General features: G+C 40.1%; 1 protein-coding gene across 41 annotated transcripts in view; it reads right to left on the bottom strand.

Annotated features, from left to right (window-relative positions):
* Nucleotides 1-23,470, bottom strand: part of EMSY (EMSY transcriptional repressor, BRCA2 interacting) — a 116,866-nt gene that overhangs the window by 66,944 nt on the left and 26,452 nt on the right. For all 41 annotated transcript variants that reach the window (XM_078340184.1, XM_035265378.3, XM_035265375.3 and 38 more), the window contains one exon: nt 20,842-21,118. In XM_078340184.1, the coding sequence (XP_078196310.1) occupies nt 20,842-21,118 (277 nt within the window). The remainder of the gene's footprint in view (nt 1-20,841; nt 21,119-23,470) is intronic.

The following is a 23,470-nucleotide window of genomic DNA, read 5'->3' on the forward strand; positions in this document are numbered from 1 at the left end:
GTGTTTTGATTAAAAGGCTACTGTATACTGCTTCTGCATACAGTATTTATTTACAGGTAATAAGAAGCATCAGAAGCAGATGAGAGACCAGGAAGTGGGTCTTCTAGGGATAAGGAGGCATTCTGCTGAGTGATTTTTTAAAATGTTTCCTCCAGAGTCATCTGTCTCATTAACAACGGTTTTTGCTTTAGAATTTTCTCTTTGATTGCATAAGCTGACATGATTCCTTATTCTTCTATAAATGCACACCACTCTAGTCCTTCAGTAAGGCCATCACACATTTTCACCAATGCTATATATAGGACTTTTTTCTGCAATATTAATGTCATCTTCATTATCACTCTTATGACCACCTTGATTCGGAACCATTTTGACTATTTCACTATCAGTCAATGAATGAGTAACTACAGCCTCATGAAGGATGTTAAAAACTTCTTAAATATCCACTTCACCCACCTTCCAGAAAGACTCTGAAGGAATATTTCTTGCAAATGTGAGGAAGAAGTGTCAGACATCATTTTTTTCTCATTTGACATACAAGATCCTTCAAAGTCACTAACTTGCTCATCATCACTAAACATAGTCCCAGGCCACAGGTTGTGCTGGGCATGCACAGCTGTGTCTTTAGACACTATGTTCCAAGCATTGGCAACAGCACATATGGCATCCTTCATGTTAAACTCTTTTTGAAAATCTTCCACACTCATGCCTCTGTTCACTGCTGTTAGCATGCTGTTCAAGAAAGCATATTTTTTTTAAATTACACTTTAAGTTCTGGAATACACGTGCAAAACATGCAGGTTACATAGGTATACACGTCATGGTGGTTTGCTGCACCCATCAACCTGTCATCTACATTAGGTATTTCTCTTAATGCTATCCTTCCCCTAGCCCCTGCCCCTCTATAGGCCCCGGTGTGCGATGGTCCCCTCCCTGAGTCCATGTGTTTGTTCTCATTGTTCGACTCCCACTTATGAGTCAGAACATGTGGGGTCTGATTTTCTATTCCTGTGTTAGTTTGCTGATAATGATGGTTTCCAGCTTCTTCCATATCCCTGCAAAGGACATGAACTCATCCTTTTTTATGGCTGCATAGCATTCCTTGTTGTATATGTGCTACATTTTCTTTATCCAGTCTATCATTGATGGGCATTTGGGTTGGATCAAGTCTTTGCTATTGTGAACGGTGCTGCAATTAACATACGTGTGCATGTGTCTTTATACTAGAATGATTTATAATCCTTTGGATTTATACCCACTAATGGGATTGCTGGGTCAAATGGTATTTCTGGTTCTAGATCCTTGAGGAATCGCCACATTGTCTTCCACAATGGTTGAACTAATTTAAACTTCCACCAACAGTGTAAAAACGTTCCTATTATTTCCCTCCAACCTTTCCAGCATTTGTTGTTTCCTGACTTTTTAATGACTGCCATTCTAACTGGCATGAGATAGTATCTCATTGTGGTTTTGATTTGCATTTCTCTAATGATCAGTGATGATGGCTTTTTTTTAATGTTTGTTGGTCACATAAATGTCTTCAGAAGTGTCTGTTCAAATCCTTTGCTCACTTTTTGATGGGGTTCTTTCTTGTAAATTTGTTTAAGTTTTTTGTAGATTCTGGATATTAGACCTCTGTCAGATGGATAGATTGCAAAAACTTTCTCCAATTCTGTAGGTTGCCTGTTGACTCTGATAATAGTTTCTTTTGCTGTGCAGAAGCTGTTTAGTTTAAATAGATCCCATTTGTCAACTTTGGCTTTTGTTGCAATTGCTTTTGGTGTTTTGGTCATGAAGTCGTTGCCCATGCCTATGTACTGAATGGTATTGTCTAGGTTTTCTTCCAGGGTTTTTCTGGTTTTAGGTCTTATGTTTAAGTCTTTAATCCATCTTGAGTTAATTTTTAGGTGTAAGGAAGGGATTGTTTCAGCTTTCTACATATGGCTAGCCAGTTTTCCCAACACCATTTATTAAAAAGGGAATCTTTTCTCCATCTCTTGTTTTTGTCAGGTTTGTCAAAGATCAGATGGTTGTAGATGTGTGGCATTATTTCTGAGGCCTCTGTTCTGTTCTATTGGTCTATATGTCTGTACCAATAACAATGCAGTTTTGGTCACTATATTCTTGTAGTATAGTTTGAAGTCAGCTAGCATGATCTGTCCAGCTTTGTTCTTTTTGCTTAGGATTGTCTTGGCTACATGGGCTCTTTTTTGATTCCATATGAGATTTAAAGTAGTTTTTTTCTAATTCTGCGAAGAAAGTCAATGGTAGCTTGATGGGGATAGCATTGAACCTATAAGCTACTTTGGGCAGTATGGCCATTTTCACAATATTGATTCTTCCTATCAATGAGCATGGAATGTTTTTCAATTTGTTTGTGTCCTCTTATTTCCTTGAGCAGTGGTTTGTAGTTCTTCTTGAAGAGATCCTTCACATCCCTTGTAAGTTGTATTCCCAGGTATTGTATTCTCTTTGTAGCAATTGTGAATGTGAGTTCACTCATGATTTGGTTCTCTGTATATTATTGACGTATAGGAATGCTAGTGATTTTTGCACACTGATTTGTATCTGAGAGTTTGCTGAAGTTGCTTATCAGCTTAAGGAGATTTGGGGCTAAGACAGTGGGGCTTTCTAAATATACAATCATGTCATCTGCAAACAGAGACAATTTGACTTCTTCTCTTCCTATTTGAATAAGCTTTATTTCCTTCTCTTGCCTGATTGCCCTGGTCAGAACTTCCAATACTACATTGAATAGCAGTGGTGACAGAGGGCATCCTTGTCTTATGCCAGTTTTCAAAGGGAATGCTTCCAGCTTTTGCCCATTCAGTAGGATATTGGCTGTGTGTTTGTCATAAATAGCTCTCATTATTTTGAGATATGTTCCATCAATACCTAGTTTATTGAGAGTTTTTAGCATGAAGGGCTGTTGAATTTTATTGAAGGCCTTTTCTACATCTACTGAGATAATCATGTTGTTTTTGTAACTGGTTCTGTATATGTGATGGATCATGTTTATCAATTTGCACATCTTGAACTAGCCTTGCATTATCCCAGGGATGAAGCAAACTTGATTGTGGTGGATAAGCTTTTTGATGTGCTTCTAGATTCGGTTATTGAGGATTTTTGCATTGATGCTCATCAGGGATACTGACCTGAAATTTTCTTTTTTAGTTGAGTCTCTGCCAGGTTTTAGTATCAGGATGATGCTAGCCTCATAAAATGAGTTAGCGAGGAGTCCCTCTTTTTCTATTGTTTGGAATAGTTTCAGAAGGAGTGGTACCAGCTCTTCTTTGTACCTCTGACAGAATTCAGCTGTGAATCTATCTGGTCCTTGGCTTTTTATGGTTGGGAGGCTATTAATTACTGCTTCAGTTTCAGAACTTGTTATTGTTCTATTCAGGGGTTTGACCTCTTCCTGACTTAGTCTTCACAGGGTATATGTGTCCAAGAATTTATCCATTTCTTCTAGTTTTGATTTTTTGTTTTGAGACAAAGTTTTGCTCTTGTTGCCCCAGCTGGAGGAGAATGGTGCAATCTGGCTCACTGCAACATCTGCCTCACAGATCGAAGCAATTCTCATGCCTCAGCCTCCAGGGTAGCTGGGAATACAGCCACCACACCCGACTAATTTTTTGTATTTTTAGTAGAGACGGCGGTTCTCCATGTTGGTCAGGCTGGTCTCAAATTCCCGACCTCAGGTGATCGCCCAACTCAGTCTACCAAAGTGCTGAGATTACAGGTATGAGCCACCACACCCAGCCTTCTTACAGATTTTCTAGTTCATTTGCATAGATGAGTTTATAGTATTCTCTGACGGTAGTTCGTATTTCTATGGGATCAGTGGTGAAATGCTCTTTATCATCTTTTATTGCATCTATTAGAGTCTTCTCTCTTTTCTTCATTAGTCTGGCTAGCGGTCTATCTGTCTTGTTAATCTTTTCAAAAACACACCTCCTGGATTCATTGATTTTTTTGAAGTGTTTTTGATGTCTCTATCTCCTTCAGTTCTGCTCTGATCTTAGTTATTTCTTGTCTTCTGCTAGCTTTTGAATTTGTTTGCTCTTGCTTCTCTAGTTCTCTTAATTGTGATGTTAGGGTGTTGATTTTAGATCTTTCCTGCTTTCTCCTATGGGCATTTAGTGCTATAAATTTCCCTCTAAACATTGCTTTAGCTGTGTCCCAGAGATTCTGCTATATTGCATCTTTGTTTTCATTGGTTTCAAATAATTTATTTATTTCTGCCTCAGTTTCATTACCCAGTAGTCATCCAGAAACAGGTTGTTCAGTTTCCATGTTATTGTGTGGTTTTGAGTGAGTTTCTTAGTCCTGATTTCTAATCTGATCGCACTGTGGTCTGAGAGACTGTTGGTTATGATTTCTGTTCTTCTGCATTTGCTGAGGAGTGTTTTACTTCAATTACATGGTTGATTTTAGAATAAGTGCAATGTGGTACTACTGAGAAGAATGCATATTCTGTTCATTGGGGGTGGAGAGGTCTGTAGATGTCTATTAGGTCCACTTGGTCCACAGCTGAGTTCAAGTCCTGGATATCCTTGTTAATTTTCTGTCTCTTTGATCTAATATTAACAGTAGGGTGTTAAGGTCTCCCACTTTCATTGTGTGGGAGTCTATGTCTCTTTGTAGGTCTCTAAGAACTTGCTTTATGAATCTGGGTACTCCTGTATTGGGTGCATATATATTTAGGATAATTAGCTCTTCTTGTTGCATTGATCCCTCTACCATTATGAGTAACACCCTTCTTTGTCTTTTTTGATCGTTGTTGGTTTAAAGTACGTGAGAGACAGGATTGCAACCCATGGTTTTGTTGTTTTTTTTTTTTGCTTTTCATTTGATTGGTAAATATTCCCCATCCCTTTATTTTGAGCCTATGTGTGTCTCTGCATGTGAGATGGGTCTCCTGAATACACTTTGATGGGTCTTGACTCTATCCAATTTGCCAGTCTGTGTATTTTAATTAGGGCAAATTGCCCATTTACATTTAAGGTTAATATTGTTATGTGTGAATATGATCCCGTCATTATGACGGCTAGCTGGTTACATTGACTGTTAGTTGATGCAATTTCTTCATACTGTCAATGGTCTTTACAATTTGGTACGTTTTTGCAGTGGCTGGTACCAGTTTTTCCTTTCCATATTTAGTGCTTCCTTCATGAGCTCTTGTAAGCCTCTTGTGGTGACAACTTCTCTCAGCATTTGCTTGTCTGTAAAGGATTTTATTTCTCCTTCACTTACAAAGCTTAGTTTTGCTGGATATGCAATTCTGGATTGAAAATTCTTTTTTTTTTTAAGAATGTTGAATATTGGCCCCCACTCTCTTCTGGCTTATAGGGTTTCTGCTGAGAGATCTGCTGTGAGTCTGATGGGCTTCCCTTTGTGGGTAACCTGACCTTTCTCTCTGGCTGCCCTTAACACTTTTTCCTTCATTTCAACCTTGGTGAATCTGATAATTACGTGTCTTGGGTTCCTCTTCTCAAGGAGTATCTTTGTGGTGTCCTCTGTATTTCTTGAATTTGAATGTTGGCCTATCTTGCTAGGTTGGAAATATTCTCCTGGATAATATTCTGAAGAGTGTTTTCCAACTTGGTGCCATTCTCCCTGTCACTTTCAGATACACCAATCAAACATACATTTGGTCTTTTCACATAGTCCCATATTTCTTGGAGGTTTTGTTCAATCCTTTTCATTCTTTCTTTCTCTAATGTCTTCACATTTTATTTCATTAAGATGATCTTCAATCTCTGATATCCTTTCTTTTGCTTGATCAATTTGGCTACTGGTACTTGTGTACGCTTCACGAAGTCCTTGTGCTGTGTTTTTCAGCTCCCTCAGGTCATTTATGTTCTTCTCTAAACTGGTTATTCTAGTTAGCAATTCCTCTAACCTCTTTTCAAGGTTCTTAGCTTCTGTGCATTGGGTTAGGAAGCATGCTTCTTTAGGTCGGAGGAGTTTGTTATTACACACTTTCTGAAGCCTACTTCTGTCAATTTGTCAAATTCATTGTCCATCCAGTTTTGTACTCCTGCTGGTGAGGAGCTGTGATCCTGTGGAGGGCAAGAGGTATTCTTCTGGTTTTTTAAATTTTCAGCCTTTTTGCGCTGATTTTTCCTCATCTTCGTGGATTTCTCTACCTTTGATCTTTGACGTTGGTGACCTTGGAATGAGGTTTCTGTGTGAACGTCTTTTTTGTTGATATTGGTGCTATTCCTTTCTGTTTGTTAGTTTTCCTTCTAACGGTCAGTCCCCTCTGCGGCAGGTCTGCTGGAGTTTGCTGGATATCTGCTCCAGACCCTGTTTGCCTGGGTATCATCAGTGGAGGCTGCAGAACAGCAAAGATTGCTGCCTGTTCCTTCCTCTGGAAGCTTTGTCCCAGAGAGGCACTCACCAGATGCCAGCTGGAGCTCTCCTGTATGCGGTGTCTGTCAACCCCTGCTGGGAGGTGTCTCCCAGCCAGGAGGCACAGGGGTCAGGGACCCACTTGAGGAGGCAGTCTGTCCCTTAGCAGAGCTTGACTGCTGTGATGGGAGATCCACTGCTCTCTTCAGAACCAGCAGGTAGGAACATTTAAGTCTGCTGAAGTTGCACCCACAGCCTCCCCTTCTCCCAGGTGCTCTGTCCCAGGGAGATGAGAGTTTTATCTATTAGCCCCTGACTGGGGCTGCTGCCTTTTTTTCAGAGAGGCCCTGCCCAGAGAGGAGGAATCTAGAGAGGCAGTCTGGCTGTAATCGCTTTGCCAAGCTATGGTGGGCTTCTACCCAGTTCAAACTTCCCAGTGGCTTTGTTTACACTCTAAACCCACCTACTCAAGCCTCAGTAATGGCAGATACCCCTCCCTCCACCAAGCTCAAATGTCCCAGGTCGACTTTAGACTTCTGTGCTGGCAGCAAGAATCTCAAGCCAGTAGATCTTAGTTTGCTGCGCTCTGCAAGGGTGGGATATGCTGAACTAGACCACTTGGATCCCTGGCTTCAGCCCCCTTTCCAGAGGAATGAACGGTTCTATCTCGCTGGTATTGCAGGCACCACAGGGATATTAAAAAAAACTACTGCACCTAGCTCAGTGTCTGCACAAAAGGCCGCCCAATCTTGTGCTTGAAACCCAGGGCCCTCACGGTGTAGGCACCAGAAGCAATCTACTGATATGTGGGTTGCGAAGACCATGGGAAAAGCGTAGTATCTGGTCTGGAATGCACCGTCCCTCACAGCACAGTACCTCACGGCTTCCCTTGCCTAGAGGAGGGAGTTCCCCGACCCCTTGCCCTTCCCAGGTGAGGCAATGCCCCACCCTGCTACAGCTCGCCCTCTGTGGGCTACACCCACTGTCTAACCAGTCCTAATGACACCCTGTCCTGCTCCGGCTTGCCCTCTGTGGGCTACACCCACTGTCTAACCAGTCCCAATGAAACGAGCCAGGTACCGCAGTTGGAAATGCAGAAATCACCTGCCTTCTGCATTGATCTCGCTGAGAGCTGCAGACCAAAGCGGTTCCTATTCAGCCAGCTTGCTAGCCACTACCCCAAGAGAGCACTTTTATATTAACTCTTCATTGGTTTAAAGATACGTTGGTTACATGACTGAACTAATGAAGTCATATTGGAAGAAAGTACATGACATAAACATGATTTTTATGACAATTTCAGCTGGAACATGAGAACAGTCATCAAGAAATAAAATCTTGCCATTTTTGCACAGTCCAGCTTCCCTACAATGAGCACAGGCTGCTGGTACAAGAAGTTTGGAAACCAATCAGAAAAGATATCCCTAGTAATACATGCTTTCCTGTTACAATAACAAACAGGTAAGAAATTCACTCCTTAAAAACAGCAAGAATGCAAGCTTTTGCGTATCACAGCAAGTTTACACTTACAAGTGCCTCCTGCATTACCACATCCTATCCCAGTTATTCTGTCCTTGGCATCCTTAATTCCTGTATTGGCTGTCTCATCAGCTGTCTTTCTAGGGCATTAACACAAAAACAGTGATGTTTCATTAGCATTACTGACTTGCTGTGGCATAAGATAGTCATCAGTGGTGACCCTGGCAAAACTCATCAAACTTGCTGCTTCATCATCAACAAATGCTTTATTACCACAAATTTAAAAAAAAAATTTTTTTTACTGCATTTTAGGTTTTGGGGTACATGTGCAGAACATGCAAGACAGTTGCATAGGTACACACATGGCAGTGTGTTTTGCTGCCTTCCTCCCCTTCACCTACATTTGGCATTTCTCCCCAGGCTATCCCTCCCCAGCTCCCCCCACTGCTGTCCCTCCCCTATTCCCCCAATAGACCCCAGTGTTTATTACTCCTTTCCCTGTGTCCATGTGTTCTCATTTTTTATCACCTGCCTATGAGTGAGAATATGCGGTATTTCACTTTCTGTTCTTGTGTCAGTTTGCTGAGAATGATGTTCTCCAGATTCATCCATGTCCCTACAAACAACACGAAACATCATTTCTGATTGCTGCATAATATTCCATGGTGTATATGTGCCACATTTTCCCAATCCAGTCTATCATCGATGGGCATTTGGGTTGGTTCCAGGTCTTTGCTATTGTAAACAGTGCTGCAATGAACATTCGTGTGCATGTGTCCTTATAGTAGAACGACTTACAGTCCTTTGGATATATACCCAGTAATGGGATTGCTGGGTCAAATGGAATTTCTATTTCTAAGGCCTTGAGGAATCGCCACACTGTCTTCCACAATGGTTGAACTAATTTACACTCCCACCAACAGTGTAAAAGTGTTCCTATTTCTCCACATCCTCTCCAGCATCTGTTGTCTCCAGATTTTTTAATGATCGCCATTCTAACTGGGGTGAGATGATATCTCAATGTGGTTTTGATTTGCATCTCTCTAATGACCAGTGATGATGAGCATTTTTTCATATGTTTGTTGGCCTCATGTATGTCTTCTTTTGTAAAGTGTCTGTTCATATCCTTTGCCCATTTTGGAATGGGCTTGTTTGTTTTTTTCCTGTAAATCTGTTTGAGTTCTTTGTACATTCTGGATATCAGCCCTTTGTCAGATGGGTAAACTGCAAACATTTTTTCCCATTCTGTTAGTTGCCGATTCACTCTAATGAGTGTTTCTTTTGCCGTGCAGAAGCTGTGGAGTTTCATTAGGTCCCATTTGTCTATTTTGGCTTTTGTTGCCAATGCTTTTGGTGTTTTGGTCATGAAGTCCTTGCCTACTCCTATGTCCTGAATGGTTTTGCCTGGATTTTCTTCTGGAGTTTTTATGGTGCCAGGTCTTATGTTTAAGTCTTTAATCCATCTGGAGTTAATTTTAGTGTAAGGTGTCAGGAAGGGGTCCAGTTTCTGCTTTCTGCACATGGCTAGCAAGTTTTTTTCAACTCCATTTATTAAACAGGGAATCCTTTCCCCATTGCTTCTTTTTGTCAGGTTTGTCAAAGATTGTATGGTTGTAGATATGTTGTGTTGCCTCCGATGCCTCTGTTTTGTTCCATTGGTCTATATCTCTGTTTTGGTACCAGTACCATGTGGTTTTGATTACTGTAGCCTTGTAGTATAGTTTGAAATCTGGTAGTGTGATGCCCCCCGCTGTGTTCTTTTTGCTTAGAATTGACTTGGCTATGAGGGCTCTCTTTTGGTTCCGTATGAAGTTCATGGTGGTTTTTTCTAGTTCTCTGAAGAAAGTCAATGGTAGCTTAATGGGGATAGCGTTGATTCTGTAAATTACTTTGGGCAGTAGAGCCATTTTCATGATATTAATTCTTCCTAACCATGAACATGGAATGTTTCTCCATCTGTTTGTGTCCTCTCTGATTTCGTTGAGCAGTGGTTTGTAGTTTTCCTTGAAGAGGTCCCTTACGTTCCTTGTGAGTTGTATTCCTAGGCATTTTATTCTTTTTGTAGCAATTGTGAATGGCAGTTCATTCTTGATTTGGCTCTCTTTAAGTCTGTTATTGGTGTATAGAAATGCTTGTGATTTTTGCACATTGATTTCATATCCTGAGACTTTGCTGAAGTTGCTTATCAGTGTCAGGAGTTTTTGGGCTGAGGCGATGGGGTCTTCTAGGTATACTATCATGTCGTCTGCAAATAGAGACAATTTGGCTTCCACCTTTCCTATTTGAATACCCTTTATTTCTTTTTCTTGCCTGACTGCTCTGGCTACACCTTCCAGTACTATATCGAATAGGAGTGGTGAGAGAGGGCATCCTTGTCTAGTGCCGGATTTCAAAGGGAATGCTTCCAGTTTTTGCCCATTCAGTATGATATTGGCTATTGGTTTGTCGTAAATAGCTTTTATTACTTTGAGATACATTCCATCGATACTGAGTTTATTGAGGGTTTTTAGCATAAAGGGCTGTTGAATTTTGTCAAATGCCTTCTCTGCGTCAATTGAGATAATCATGTGGATTTTGTTTTGGGTTCTGTTTATGTGGTGATTTACATTTATAGACTTGCGTATGTTAAATCAGCCTTGCATCCCCGGGATGAATCCTACTTGATCATGATGAATAAGTTTTTTGATGTGCTGTTGCAATCGGCTTGCCAGTATTTTACTGAAGATTTTTGCATCTATGTTCATCATGGATATTGGCCTGAAGTTTTCTCTTCTTGTTGGGTCTCTGCCGGGTTCTGGTAACAGGATGATGTTGGTCTCATAAAATGACTTGGGAAGGATTCCCTCTTTTTGAATTATTTGGAATAGTTTCAGAAGGAATGGTACCAGCTCCTCTTTGTGTGTCTGGTAGAATTCGGCTGTGAACCCATCTGGATCTGGGCTTTTTATGTGTGGTAGGCTCTTAATTGCTGCCTCAACTTCAGACCTTGTTATTGGTCTATTCATAGTTTTGGCTTCCTCCTGGTTTAGGCTTGGGAGGACACAGGTGTCCAGGAATTTATCCATTTCTTCCAGGTTTACTAGTTTATGTGCATAGAGTTGTTTGTAATATTCTCTGATGATGGTTTGAATTTCTGTGGAATCTGTGGTGATTTCCCCATTATAGTTTTTTATTGCATCTATTTGGTTGTTCTCTCTTTTCTATTTTATCAGTCTGGCTAGTGGTCTGTCTATTTTGTTGATCTTTTCAAAAAACCAGCTTTTGGATTTATTGATTTTTTGAAGGGTTTTTCGTGTCTCTATCTCCTTCAGTTCAGCTCTGATCTTAGTTATTCCTTGTCTTTTTGACAAGGTTTTGAGTTTTTTTGATCTTGCTCCTCTAGCTCTTTCAATTTTAATGATAGGGTGTCAATTTTGGATCTCTCCATTCTTCTCATATGGGCACTTATTGCTATATATTTTCCTCTAGAGACTGCTTTAAATGTGTCCCAGAGATTCTGGCATGTTGTGTCTTCGTTCTCATTGGTTTCGAAGAACTTCTTTATTGCTGCCTTCATTTCATTGTTTATCCAGTCAACATTCAAGAGCCAGTTGTTCAGTTTCCATGAAGCTGTGTGGTTCTGGGTTAGTTTCTGAATTCTGAGTTCTAACTTGATTGCACTGTGGTCTGAGAGACTGTTTGTTATGATTTCAGTTGTTTTGCATTTGCTGAGGGTGCTTTACTTCCAATTATATGGTCAATTTTAGAGTAGGTGTGACATGGTGCTGAGAAGAATGTATATTCTGTGGATTTGGGGTGGAGAGTTCTGTAGATGGCTATCAGGTTTGCTTGTTCCAGGTCTGAGTTCAAATCCTGGATATCCTTGTTAATTTTCTGTCTGGTTGATCTGTCTAATATTGACAATGGAGTGTTAAAGTCTCCCACTATTATTGTGTGGGACTCTAAGTCTCTTTGTAAGTCATTAAAAACTTGCCTTATATATCTGGGTGCTCCTGTATTGGGTCCATATATATTTAGAATCGTTAGCTCTTCTTGTTGTATCTATCCTTTTACCATTATGTAATGACCTTCTTTGTCTCTTTTGATCTTTGTTGCTTTAAAGTCTATTTTATCAGAGATGAGAATTGCAACTCCTCCTTTTTTTTGCTCTCCATTTGCTTGGTAAATTTTCCTCCATCCCTTTATTTTGAGCCTTTGTGTATCCCTGCATGTGAGATGGGTTTCCTGGATACAGCACACTGACTGGCAAAAAGACACAGTTTGCCAGTCTGTGTCTTTTGATTGGTGCATTTAGTCCATTTATATTTAGGGTTAATATTGTTATGTGTGAATTTGATACTGCCATTTTGATGCTAGCTGGCTGTTTTGCCCGTTAGTTGATGTAGATTCTTCATTATGTTGATGCTCTTTAGCATTTAGTTTGATTTTGAAATGGCTGGTACTGGTTGTTCCTTTCTATGTGTAGTGCCTCTTTCAGGAGCTCTTGTAAAGCAGGCCTGGTGGTGACAAAATCTCCAAGTACTTGCTTGTTCGCAAAGGATTTTATTTTTCCTTCACTTATGAAGCTCATCAGTTTGGCTGGATATGAAATTCTGGGTTGAAAGTTCTTTTCTTTAAGGATGTTGAATATTGGCCTCCTCTCTCTTCTGGCTTTAGAGTTTCTGCCGAGAGATCTGCTGTGAGTCTGATGGGCTTCCCTTTGTGGGTGACCCGACCTTTCTCTCTGGCTACCCTTAGCATTTTCTCCTTCATTTCAACCCCGGTGAATCTGACTATTATGTGCTTTGGGATTGCTCTTCTTGAGGAATATTTTTGTGGTGTTCTCTGTATTTCCTGGATTTGAGTGTTGGCTTGCCTTGCTAGGTTGGGGAAATTTTCCTGGATAATATCCTGACGAGTATTTTCTAGCTTGGATTCGTTCTTTTCGTCACATTCTGGTACACCTATCAAACATAGGTTAGGTTTCTTTACATAGTCCCACATTTCTTGGAGACTTTGTTCATTCGTTTTTGCATTTTTTTCTCTAATCTTGGGTTTCTCGTTTCATTTCACTGAGATGATCTTCGACTTCTGATATTCTTTCTTCTGCTTGGTCAATTCGGCTGTTGAAACTTGTGCATGCTTTGCAAAGTTCTCATGTGTGTTTTTCAGCTCCTTCAGTTCATTCATATTCCTCTCTAAGTTGTCCATTCTTGTTATCATTTCCTCGAATCTTTTTTCAAATCTTTTTTCAAGGTTCTTAGTTTCTTTGCATTGATTTAGAACATGTTCTTTTAGCTCACAGACGTTTCTCATGACCCACCTTCTGAAGTCTAATTCCGTCATTTCATCACAGTCATTCTCCGTCCAGCTTTGTTCCCTTGCTGGTGAGGAGTTTTGGTCCTTTCTAGGAGGCGAGGTGTTCTGGTTTTGGGTGTTTTCCTCCTTTTTGCGCTGGTTTCTTCCCATCTTTGTGGATTTATCCACCTGTTGTCTGAGTAGTTGCTGACTTTTCGATTGGGTCTCTGAGTGGGCACCCAGATTGTTGATGATGAAGTATTTCTGTTACTTGGTTTTCCTTCTACCAGTCTAGCCCCTCCGCTGTATGACTGCTGAGGTCCACTCCAGGCCCTGCTTGTCTGGGGTACACCTGTTGCAGCTGCAGAACAGTGAGGGATGTTACCAGTTTCTTCTTCTGCTATCTTTGTCCCAGAATGATGCCCGCCAAATGTCAGTCTGATCAGTCCTTTTTGAGGTGACTCTTTGGATATATAGGGATCAGCGAGCTGCTTGAGGAGACGGTCTGTACTTAATAGAAGCTCAAGTGCTGAGCTTTGAGCTCCATTGTTCATTTAGGGCTGTTAGGCTGCTACATTTAAGTCTGCTGCAGCAGCACTCATAAAACCCCTTTTTTTCCTTAGATGTTCTGTCTCGGGGGGTTAGGGCTTTCTTTATGAGTGTCCGTTGCATTGTCCTGCCCAGCTAGGAGGCAGTCTAGGCACTATTTGCCTGCCAAGGCTCCGCCCTGCTGGCGTGGGGTCCGCCCTGTTGCTGCGGGCTCTGCCCTGCTGCCGCGGTCTCCGCCCTACTGCCATGGGCTTCGCCCTGCAGCAGAGTCTCTCTGTTATAGCGGGTTGCCTTGGCAACAGCAGGCTCTGTCAGCAATGGGAGTGTACCTCAGTAGGGGCAAATTGCCTCAGTAATGGCGGGCGCCCCTCCCCCACCGAGCTGCACCATCCTGGATTCAGCTGTGCCCGCAGTGAAACTCTCCACCTGGAGCGTTTCGAATCGCCGTTTTGTTTGTCCCTGTGGGGGTGAAACCCACCCAGTCTGCTCACCTGGCTCCCTGCCTCAGAGCGCCTTTTTTTTTTTTTTTAAGTTGAACGGTTGGCTCTCTCCCAGGTGTTTCAGTCGCCTGCTGTTAGGGCACCGGGATCTGTGTGATTTCCTGTGCAGCGACCCACTGCGCTGGCTCAAATGCTGCTTCCCAGGAATCTCCTGGTCTGGCTCACTGTCCAAGTCCCATTTAATCAGATGGATATGCTAATTTGCCCTCCCAAATCTCAGATTGCCGGTTTAACAGGGCACCCGGACCAGTGAGTTTTGTCGGGTGTGTTGCGGAGTGCCGCTGTGCTGTGGCGCCAGCCGAAGCGGCCACACCAGCCAAAACAGCTGCGCTGGCATCCCATGTCTCTCCTACCCCTGGGAATTTCCCTGTTCCATGGGCAACAAAGATCCATCTGGAAATGCGGCTTTGACTCACCTTCTGTGCATTCACTGAGAGCTGCAATCCTGAGTTGTTCTTACTGCGCCATCTTCAATCCTCTCTCTACCATAAATTTTTTAAAATGTAATGCCACATCTCTTCTTAAATTTCTGCAAATGGTCTTCTTCCTTCAGTTTTCAGTTCATCATAATAGATCTTTGCTTGTTTCATAACCAGTATCACCATTAAGTGATATGAGTTCACTACAACACTGATTGATGAATCCACTCTTTCAATATGTGATCAAGATCTTCATTTTTAGCTTTATGCAGTATATTTCTATGTTTTATGCAGTGTATATCTATTTTAACTTCTGTTCATCATTTCAGCACAGAATTTCAATAGTTTATCCTTTTGTTTCTTCAGGTAATATACGGTGGTCATTCCAATACCATACTCTTCTGCAATACACTGCACACTCAATGCTTTCCAGTTTCTCCAACAGCTTGTCTTCCTGTGCTATAGGTAAATATAAGTGCTTCTTCGTTTCCTTATCATTATTACCCCACAGAGGCATCTGAAGGCCTTTTTGACATTTTCAACATCTTTATACCATAGAACAGAAAATAACCAAGAAAACACAGTAAGTGATGCACATAGGTCTTGGCCCCATGTGGGGCATTGCAGGAAACTGGTTATTGGTGCATCCAGCCTGCATCGATGCATTTTTATTACTCTCTGTGGGAGTGCTCATGTTGGGGGAACCTGGGTGTGCAAGGAAAAGATATATCACTGCTAAAGAAGGCAGAAGGAGGTTTTTTTCCCTTGGGAACACTGAATAAACTGTGTAGTGTGTACCTGTGTTTTGACTGCAATCTACCACATGAAGTCAGGTGTTAAATAGTCCACTTGTGGCATCAGTTTGCATTCAGAAAGCTTAAGATTTTATAGCATTTCAGATTTCAGATTTTCGGATTAGGGATGATCAAACTGTACTGGTTAAGCAGTATGCTACTCAATTTTTCTTCAATTGCCAAAATTATTGCCTCCACCGCATTTTTTTTAAACAAGAATAAGAAGGACTTAATAGTGGCCAGACACTAACAAAATATTCTGAAATGATATAGTTCATAGGGATAAAATACAGCATTTAGTAAACGCTACAAAAAATTCCAATCCTTCTATTTGGTCACCCTGCCCCTGAATGCTGGTTCTAAGAAAATGGAAGACTCAATTACATTCAAAAAGATGCTCACTATAGTAAAATCTAGAATTTCAAATCCCGGAAACAGCCTAGATACCCGACAATACGGGAATAATATAATAAATTATGCAACAATAATAAAACTATTAAACAGTTCTGAAAATAATTAGGATATTTACAGAAAAACAGAATAATGTTAACAAAACGATATATGAAGAAAGCATGCTACCAAATAGAGTATGAACCTTTTATTCCAAATAAGTAAAAAAAATTATTCATGGCCGGCACAGTGGCTCCGGCTTGTAATCTCAGAACTTTGAGAGGGCAAGGTGGGCAGATCATGAGGTCAGGAGATCAAGACCATCCTGGCCAACATGGGGAAACCCCAACTCTACTAAAATTAAAAAAAAAAAAAAAATGTTAAAAAAAAATAGCCGGGCATGGTGGCACGCACCTATAGTCCTAGCTACTCAGGAGGCTGAGGCAAGGGGAATGGCTTGAACCTACAAGGCAAAAGTTGCAGTGAGCCAAGATCACGCCACTGCACTCCAGTCTGGTGACAAAGTAAGACCCTGTCTCAAAAAAAAAGAGAACTCTAGCTTTGTCCACCAATAAAATGTAGAAACAATGACCAATGCAGTAGTAATGACTACCCCCACAATGCCCAGATTGTGGTATCTAACCACAATTTTTCACTAAGAAACCAGCACTCCTGGAAGAAATGTCTAATTTCAAGTCTGGGAGATAGAATGTACAAGATGAACCTGAAACATTTCAATATACCAGAAAATAAGGATGCTATTAAAGACTAATGTAGTTGTGTCAAAAATATTTAGAAACCAGCTTAAAGAGGCTCCTACTAGAAAGGATGGAACAATTGAGCAATAGAAGGCAGATCTGCAATGTGCAGATAGACATCAAAAATCTTAATGATATGGGGAGTGAAAATCTTATTGGCCACTGAACCAATTCATCTGAAAATATATAAATAAAGAGAAGTAATCAGGTATTTATCCTGCTTTTCCCATATGAATTGTACCTCAGCATAAGCAATAATAATAAAGGAAAGTTCTTTAAGAATTCCAGCTAATAAATGAAAATAAAGATAAAATACATTTTGCAACAACCAATAAAATAATAGATCTAGGCAAAGATTATCAATAGCTATTAAAACCATTTGGTAACAATTGTATCCTCTAGTCAGTGCTAACATCACTAAAAGGAAAACCAGACATTATGTGTCTCTTAAAATGATGCAACAAGGGTTGCTATGGTGGCTCACGCCTGTAATCCCAGCACTTTGAGAGGCCAAGGTGGGCATATCACGAGGTCAAGAGATGGAGACCATCCTGGCCAACGTGGTGAAATCCCATCTCTACTAAAAAACACAAAAATTAGCTGGACATGGTGGTGCGCACCTATAGTCCCAGCTACTTGGGAGGCTGAGGCAGTGAGCCGAGATTGCGCCACTGTATTCCAGCCTGGCACCTAGCAACAACAGAGCAAGACTGTCTCAAAAAAAAAAAAAAAAAAAAAAAAAATCCAACAAGAAGTAACATTATAAAATGTTCATTCTTCCTATTTCCAAAAACAATTCGACTTGAATCTAATCAAGCTCCTTGATTTAGCAACCAGTTTTATGGAAATGCATAGAACAGGAGAACCTGTTAAACTATACTACAGGGATGAAATCAATAAAACTCAGACTATGGGAAACTCTCAGGAAAACTTAATTATTTCTTCAATAACTAAGTTCCAAGGAAAAAAGAAAGAGAAAGAAGACCACTAAGTTAAGAGACATAACCACATTAATTAATGCAGTGTGGACCATCACTGCACTTAGAAACATGGAGCCAGTTACCAAGCTACTGCTAAGACCCTTTTCCCTCTACCACCAGCTACCCCTGCAAATATAACCAGAGATACATTGGCTCTAAACTAGTCTGTCTCTAGTCCATAACAGAAGCAGACACAGAATGCCCTTGTGCCTGAGGTACCCACACAGGAGCTACTACAGAAGCTGTGCAGGCAGAATCGCAAATGCAGTCTGTGTGTTACCATTTCCACCAATATTTGCCTCTTTTAAAAAAAATAAAACTCCTTGATTTCTTAGTACTAATAATAACATCTAAATTAAATATCTCAAATGGAAACAAAACAATCACATTGTTTCCTTGAGTATCTATATTCAGAGAGTTTACTTTCACATCCTTTATTCTCTATTAACTTCCAGTGACTTTAAGAGAAACCTCTGAGATGTCACAGCCAGCTCCCCTAAAAATTACTTAAGGCACAAAGAGATGTAGAATGCTAAGCAGCAAAGGAGAAAATGAAGGAAGTCCTAAGTGCCTAAGAGATTCAGAGTCTACCTGGAGAAAATTAAGAATGAAAAACAGAAGCATGAAATATTCATTTTGCTTGAGGATATTTCATTAGTAACCAAGAGAAATAACTCTCATCTGAAATAGTAACATCTATCTTGTAAGAACACTAATCTTCCCAATATAGTAAAACCAGCAAACTGTCTCATGAGTATTGGCAGAGAAAAACAACTATCAATACATGATAATTTATATTAGTGTTGACATATGGGTTAGTCACGTGAGGAGTCAGGTGGCCTTTTCGTCTCTCAACCTTCAATTTTTAAAATGGTGAATTTGGTGCTGGGCATGGTGGCTTATGCCTGTAATCCCAGCATTCTGAGAGGCCAAGGCAGGCAGATCACCTGAGGTCAGGAGTTCAAGACCAGCCTGACCAACATGGAGGAACCCCATCTCTACTAAAAATATAAAATTAGCTGGGCGTGGTGGCACATGCCTGTAATCCCAGCTACTCAGGAAGCTGAAGCAGGACAATCACTTGAACCTGGGAGGTGGAGGCTGTGGTGAGCTGAGATGGCGCCATTGAACTCCAGCCTGGGCAACAAGAGCAAAACTCTTATCTCAAAAAAAAAAAAAAAGGTGAATTTGGAACATGTTTGTAACCAACATTTTAAACAGATTTTCTATATAACAATTATTTTTATATTTAGGCCAGGTGTGGTGGCATATGCCTGTAATCCCAGTACTTTGGGAGGCTGAAGCGGGAAGATCTCTTGAGGTCAGGAGTTCAATATCAGCGTGGGCAACATGGCAAAACACCGTCTCTACTAAAAATATAAAAATTAGCCTGGCGTGGTGGCACACACCTATAGTCCCAGTTACTGGGGTGGCTGAGGCAGAAGAATTGCTTGAACCTGGGAGGCAGAGGTTGCAGTGAGCCCAGATCGCACCACTGCACTCCAGCCTTGGAGATAGAGGGAGACTCTATCTCAAAAAATACATATATTTCTGTATTTAATAAGACTATATTCTCATTCACTGCTGTACAAATAGAAATGTTGGATTTTTTTTTTAATTAAGGTAACATGAAAGGAAACTTGAAGATTGCTACTTCCTGTCATTGATTGAGACATTAAATAGGTATCAGAGCCAGAAAATAATGACAGATGCTCCAATATCCTACTATAACAGCTGTAGGGTGAAGAAATACTGACTGTATCCATATCTATGTAACCTCTTCCTTGTTAACAGTTACATAAAACATACAATATATCATTAAAGCAATCAAGACACTGTTTTCCTACTTGAGTGCTTGTACTCACTCCTAGTTCATAAACTAGAGTATTTCCAAGTCCCAATCTGTCTTGAGTTTTATATTATTCACATAAAACTCAATGAAAACACCAAGTACCCTTCTATATTGCTTCCAAGCTCCCTTTGACAAACTAAAAATACGGGTATGAATTCTGTAGAAAATATGCTTCTCTCTGATCCCTGTCTTAAGACCTACAAACAATGAAAAAAGGAAATTTCTGACAATATGCTATTTGTTTTTCTTATGGGAGGAACAAGAAACACAAAGTTATGAAGAGAAACTAATTTAAGCTAAAACGAAACTAAGATTTCCACATTTCCTTTCCTTTGCCTTTTTTTTTTTTTGAGTCTTGTTCTGTCACTGGGGCTGGAGTGCAGTGGTGTGATTTTGGCTCACTACGATCTTCACCTCCTGGGTCCAAGCGATTCTCCTGCTTTAGTTTCTGGAGTAGCTGGGATTACAGGTACAAGTCACCATGCCCAGCTAATTTTTGTATTTTTTTAGTAGAGATGGGGTTTCACCATGCTGGCCAGGAGGGTCTTGAACTCCTGACCTCAAGTATTCGCCTACCTCTGCTTCCCAAAGTGCTGGGATTGCAGGAGTGAGCCACCACACCCAGCCTCCTCTGCTATTAAGCAACAATTGCTCTTGAGTTCAGCTCTCAGTTGCTCTTCAGTTAATACTTCTATCATCTATGCATAGAGAAAAATTGAGAAGACTGGCAGAGCACAGTGGCTCATGCCTGTAATCCCAACACTTTGGGAGGCTGATGTTGGTGGACTGCTTGAGCTCAGGAGTTCCAGACCAGCCTGGGCAACATGGCGGGACCCCCGTCTCTACCAAAAATACAAAAAAAATAGCTGGGCATGGTGGTGTGTGGCTGTGGTCCCAGCTACTCAGGAGGTTGAGGTGGGAGGATCACTTGAGCCCAGGAGATCACTTGAGCCCAAGATGGCTCCCTCCACTGCACTCCAGCCTAGGTGACAGAGCAAGACCCTGTCTCAACAAAAAGAAAAGAAAAGTTTTGGAGACTGAAGAAAAAACAAATGGATATACCTTGAAACAACCTTCTTCCTCCTACTTATCACTTGCTTTAAAGAGGTTGCGTACTTGATGTTTCCTCTGAAAAACCTAGGTAATATAATTTCAAATTTCTCATTTGAAAATTTCATTATATTAAAGACATTTGTACAGCCCTTTGAAATTTGTTGTGACAAGATTTAACCTACATTTTGTGAATGTTAGCAGCCCAAGTAACTAGGTACTATGCATTTGTAAAACAACTTGGGGCAAGCACATTAATATAAGAAAATGGAATAACCTACCATCTTGACATTCTCAAACTGGGGGCAAGGGATGATAACCTTGGGTCTAACAGTAGGGATCTTCATATCCACAGCAGAAAAACATACCCACCGAGTTTTCTGCAAAATTCCCATATATCAACAGTGACATAATTAAATGGTGAATCAGCACTCACCTTGTGCTACTGTTGACATGACCACAGATGGTGTACAGGACACCACAGCTGTTACTGCAACTGTATTAGGAATAGGTGATGGTGTAGAACTGCTGCTGCCACTGCTGCTATTACTGACCAGAGAAGACTGTGAAGCAGTTATAACAACTGGCGGCTTCTGGGTTGTGGAAGCAATGACTGATGTTGGTACAAGCTTAGTGACTGCTGCATAGTTATGGGATTTGGAGAGAATGTTGGGCACGAAGGTTGAACTTGGTGATGTAGTGACTATAATAACCTAAGGAATAAAAAATAAGTTATTTTTATGTACCTACTATACTACTAATGTATCTATATACAATTCAAAAACAGCTTATGAAAAACAAAGAAGCAATTCAAGAGAATATACAGCTAGAAATATATTAAAACTTTGCTAGTAACCAGCAAAATGTAGGTAAAAGCAACAATTATACAAATCAAATATTTTTAGAGATAGCATAAGATACAGAAAAGTAGACACTTCAGTATACTACTTAGGGAGTATAAACTGGCACAATCTTTCTAAAAAGTATTTTAAACATTCATTCATTTATAAAAATTTATTGAGCACCTACTATGTGCCAGGCATGGTTCCAGATGCTGGAGAATAGAAGAATGAACAAAAAAGACAAAGTTCATACCTTCAAGAAGCTTACATTTTAGTAGTGGTAGAGAAATAAATGGAAAAGTAAGTATATGTGATGTAGAGACAAATGGAAAAGACAAAAAAGTATGGTAGAAGAATAAAGAATGATGGGAGCACTGTATGATTTTTTTTAAATAATGTATTCAATAAAGACCTCTTGGTAAGGTGACATATGAGCAGAAACCAGAAGGAAGTAGGGATATAAACCATGGTGCTACCTAGAAGACCATTCCATGGCACAGGGAGCAGTAAAACACAAATGCCCAAAAGCAGAAGCAAGCTTAGTATGTTCAAGAAACTTCAAAGATCTAGTGATCGGTCTGGAAATGTATAGGGTACAAAGTAGTGGTAGACAACTGCAGAGAAGTAATGGAGGACTAGATCATGTAAGAGCATGTTGACAGTATATACCCTTTACATGATGTGATGAAAAGGGTACCTTCTCTGTGGTCTTCTGTCCAAAAATCCATAATCATAGCCTAATCATGAGAAGAACATTAAACCAATTCTAATAGTTGGAGTATCTACAAAATCCTCAAAACTGTCAAGGTCATCAAAAACAAGGAAAGTCTGAGAAACTTTCACAGTCAAGAGGAGCCTAAGGAGAAATGACAACTAAATATAATATGGTATCCTGGAACAGAAAAAGACAATAGGCAAAAACCAAGGAAAATGAATAAGCCATGGACTTAATTAACATTAATGCATTAGTACTGTTCATTAGCTGTAACAAATGTATCACACCAATGTAAAATGTTCAGAATAAAGGATACTTCTCAGGAAGTTGATTAAAAAAAACTGAAAGAGAATACAGAAAATTGGGTGCAGAGTATATGAGAACTCTCTGTACTGTCTTCTCAATTTTTCTGTAAATCTAAAACTGTTTTAAAAAATAAAGTCCATTTTTTAAAAAATCATTACTCTACCTGCTAGGTAAAAAGTACAGTAGGATGATGAAGGTAGAAACAGGGGGACAAATTAAGAAGCTCCTGTAACAAATCAAGCAGGGATGACAGTGACCAAAGTATTTGTGGCAGAAGAGGTAAAAGGTAAACAGATTCTGAATATACTGAAAATGTAAAGCCAACAGGATTGCTTGTGGGTTGATATGAACAATGGAGAAAAAGAGAGGCAGGAAAGAGATGTCAAGGTTTTGCCAGTATAACTAGAAATGGCAGATGATTTAGCGACAAATCATTCCAGAGAGAATAATATGAAGGAAAGGACCTAATGTCAGAAGCAGCTTGATAAATTTAAAAACAGAAAGGAAGGCAGTGTATAGCAAAAAGCACATGGTGGGGGGGAAGAAAAGCACATAGGGCAAAGAGGAGTTGGAAAAGTAAGCGGAGGCTACACCAAATGCAGAATTTAGATCTTTATACCAAGTATAATGGAAAGCCACAGGAGGATTTTAAGAAGGAAGAAAAACAAAATTTTATGTATATTTTAAAAGATCACTCTAGCTGCTACATGATAATAGGCAAGAGGGGATGCAGTGAGACTAGCTAAACTATTCCATCAGACCAAACAAAAAATGGTAGAGGCTGCCTGCACTGGACTGTTAATAGTAGAAATAAAGAGAAGTGATCAGAGTCAGATTACTTTGAAAAGTAGAGAGAATAGGATTTGCTGATAAATGGAAATGGCAGGGTTAAGGAAAAGAACAGAATCAAGAATAGCTCCCAGCACTAACATATATATATTGGCTTACTGAAATCTCCCTAAAATTCAATGACACATATACTATTATTATCCCCATTTTACAAATGAGAACACAAAAATTATTTAGAAGTCTATAGTATCACATTTTTATTCTGGGGTAAGTATAATGATGATATAGTAAAACCCAAAACAGAACAGATTATGTCCTTCCTCTTTAAATGAAATTATTTGTACCTACCTAGAAAAGAAAAACTGTTTTGAAAAATCTAAAGAATGTAAGGGGAAAATTATTTTTCATTTTTA

Source organism: Callithrix jacchus, chromosome 10 (assembly GCF_049354715.1).
Source record: "Callithrix jacchus isolate 240 chromosome 10, calJac240_pri, whole genome shotgun sequence".
NCBI classification, from domain to species: Eukaryota; Metazoa; Chordata; class Mammalia; order Primates; family Cebidae; genus Callithrix; species Callithrix jacchus.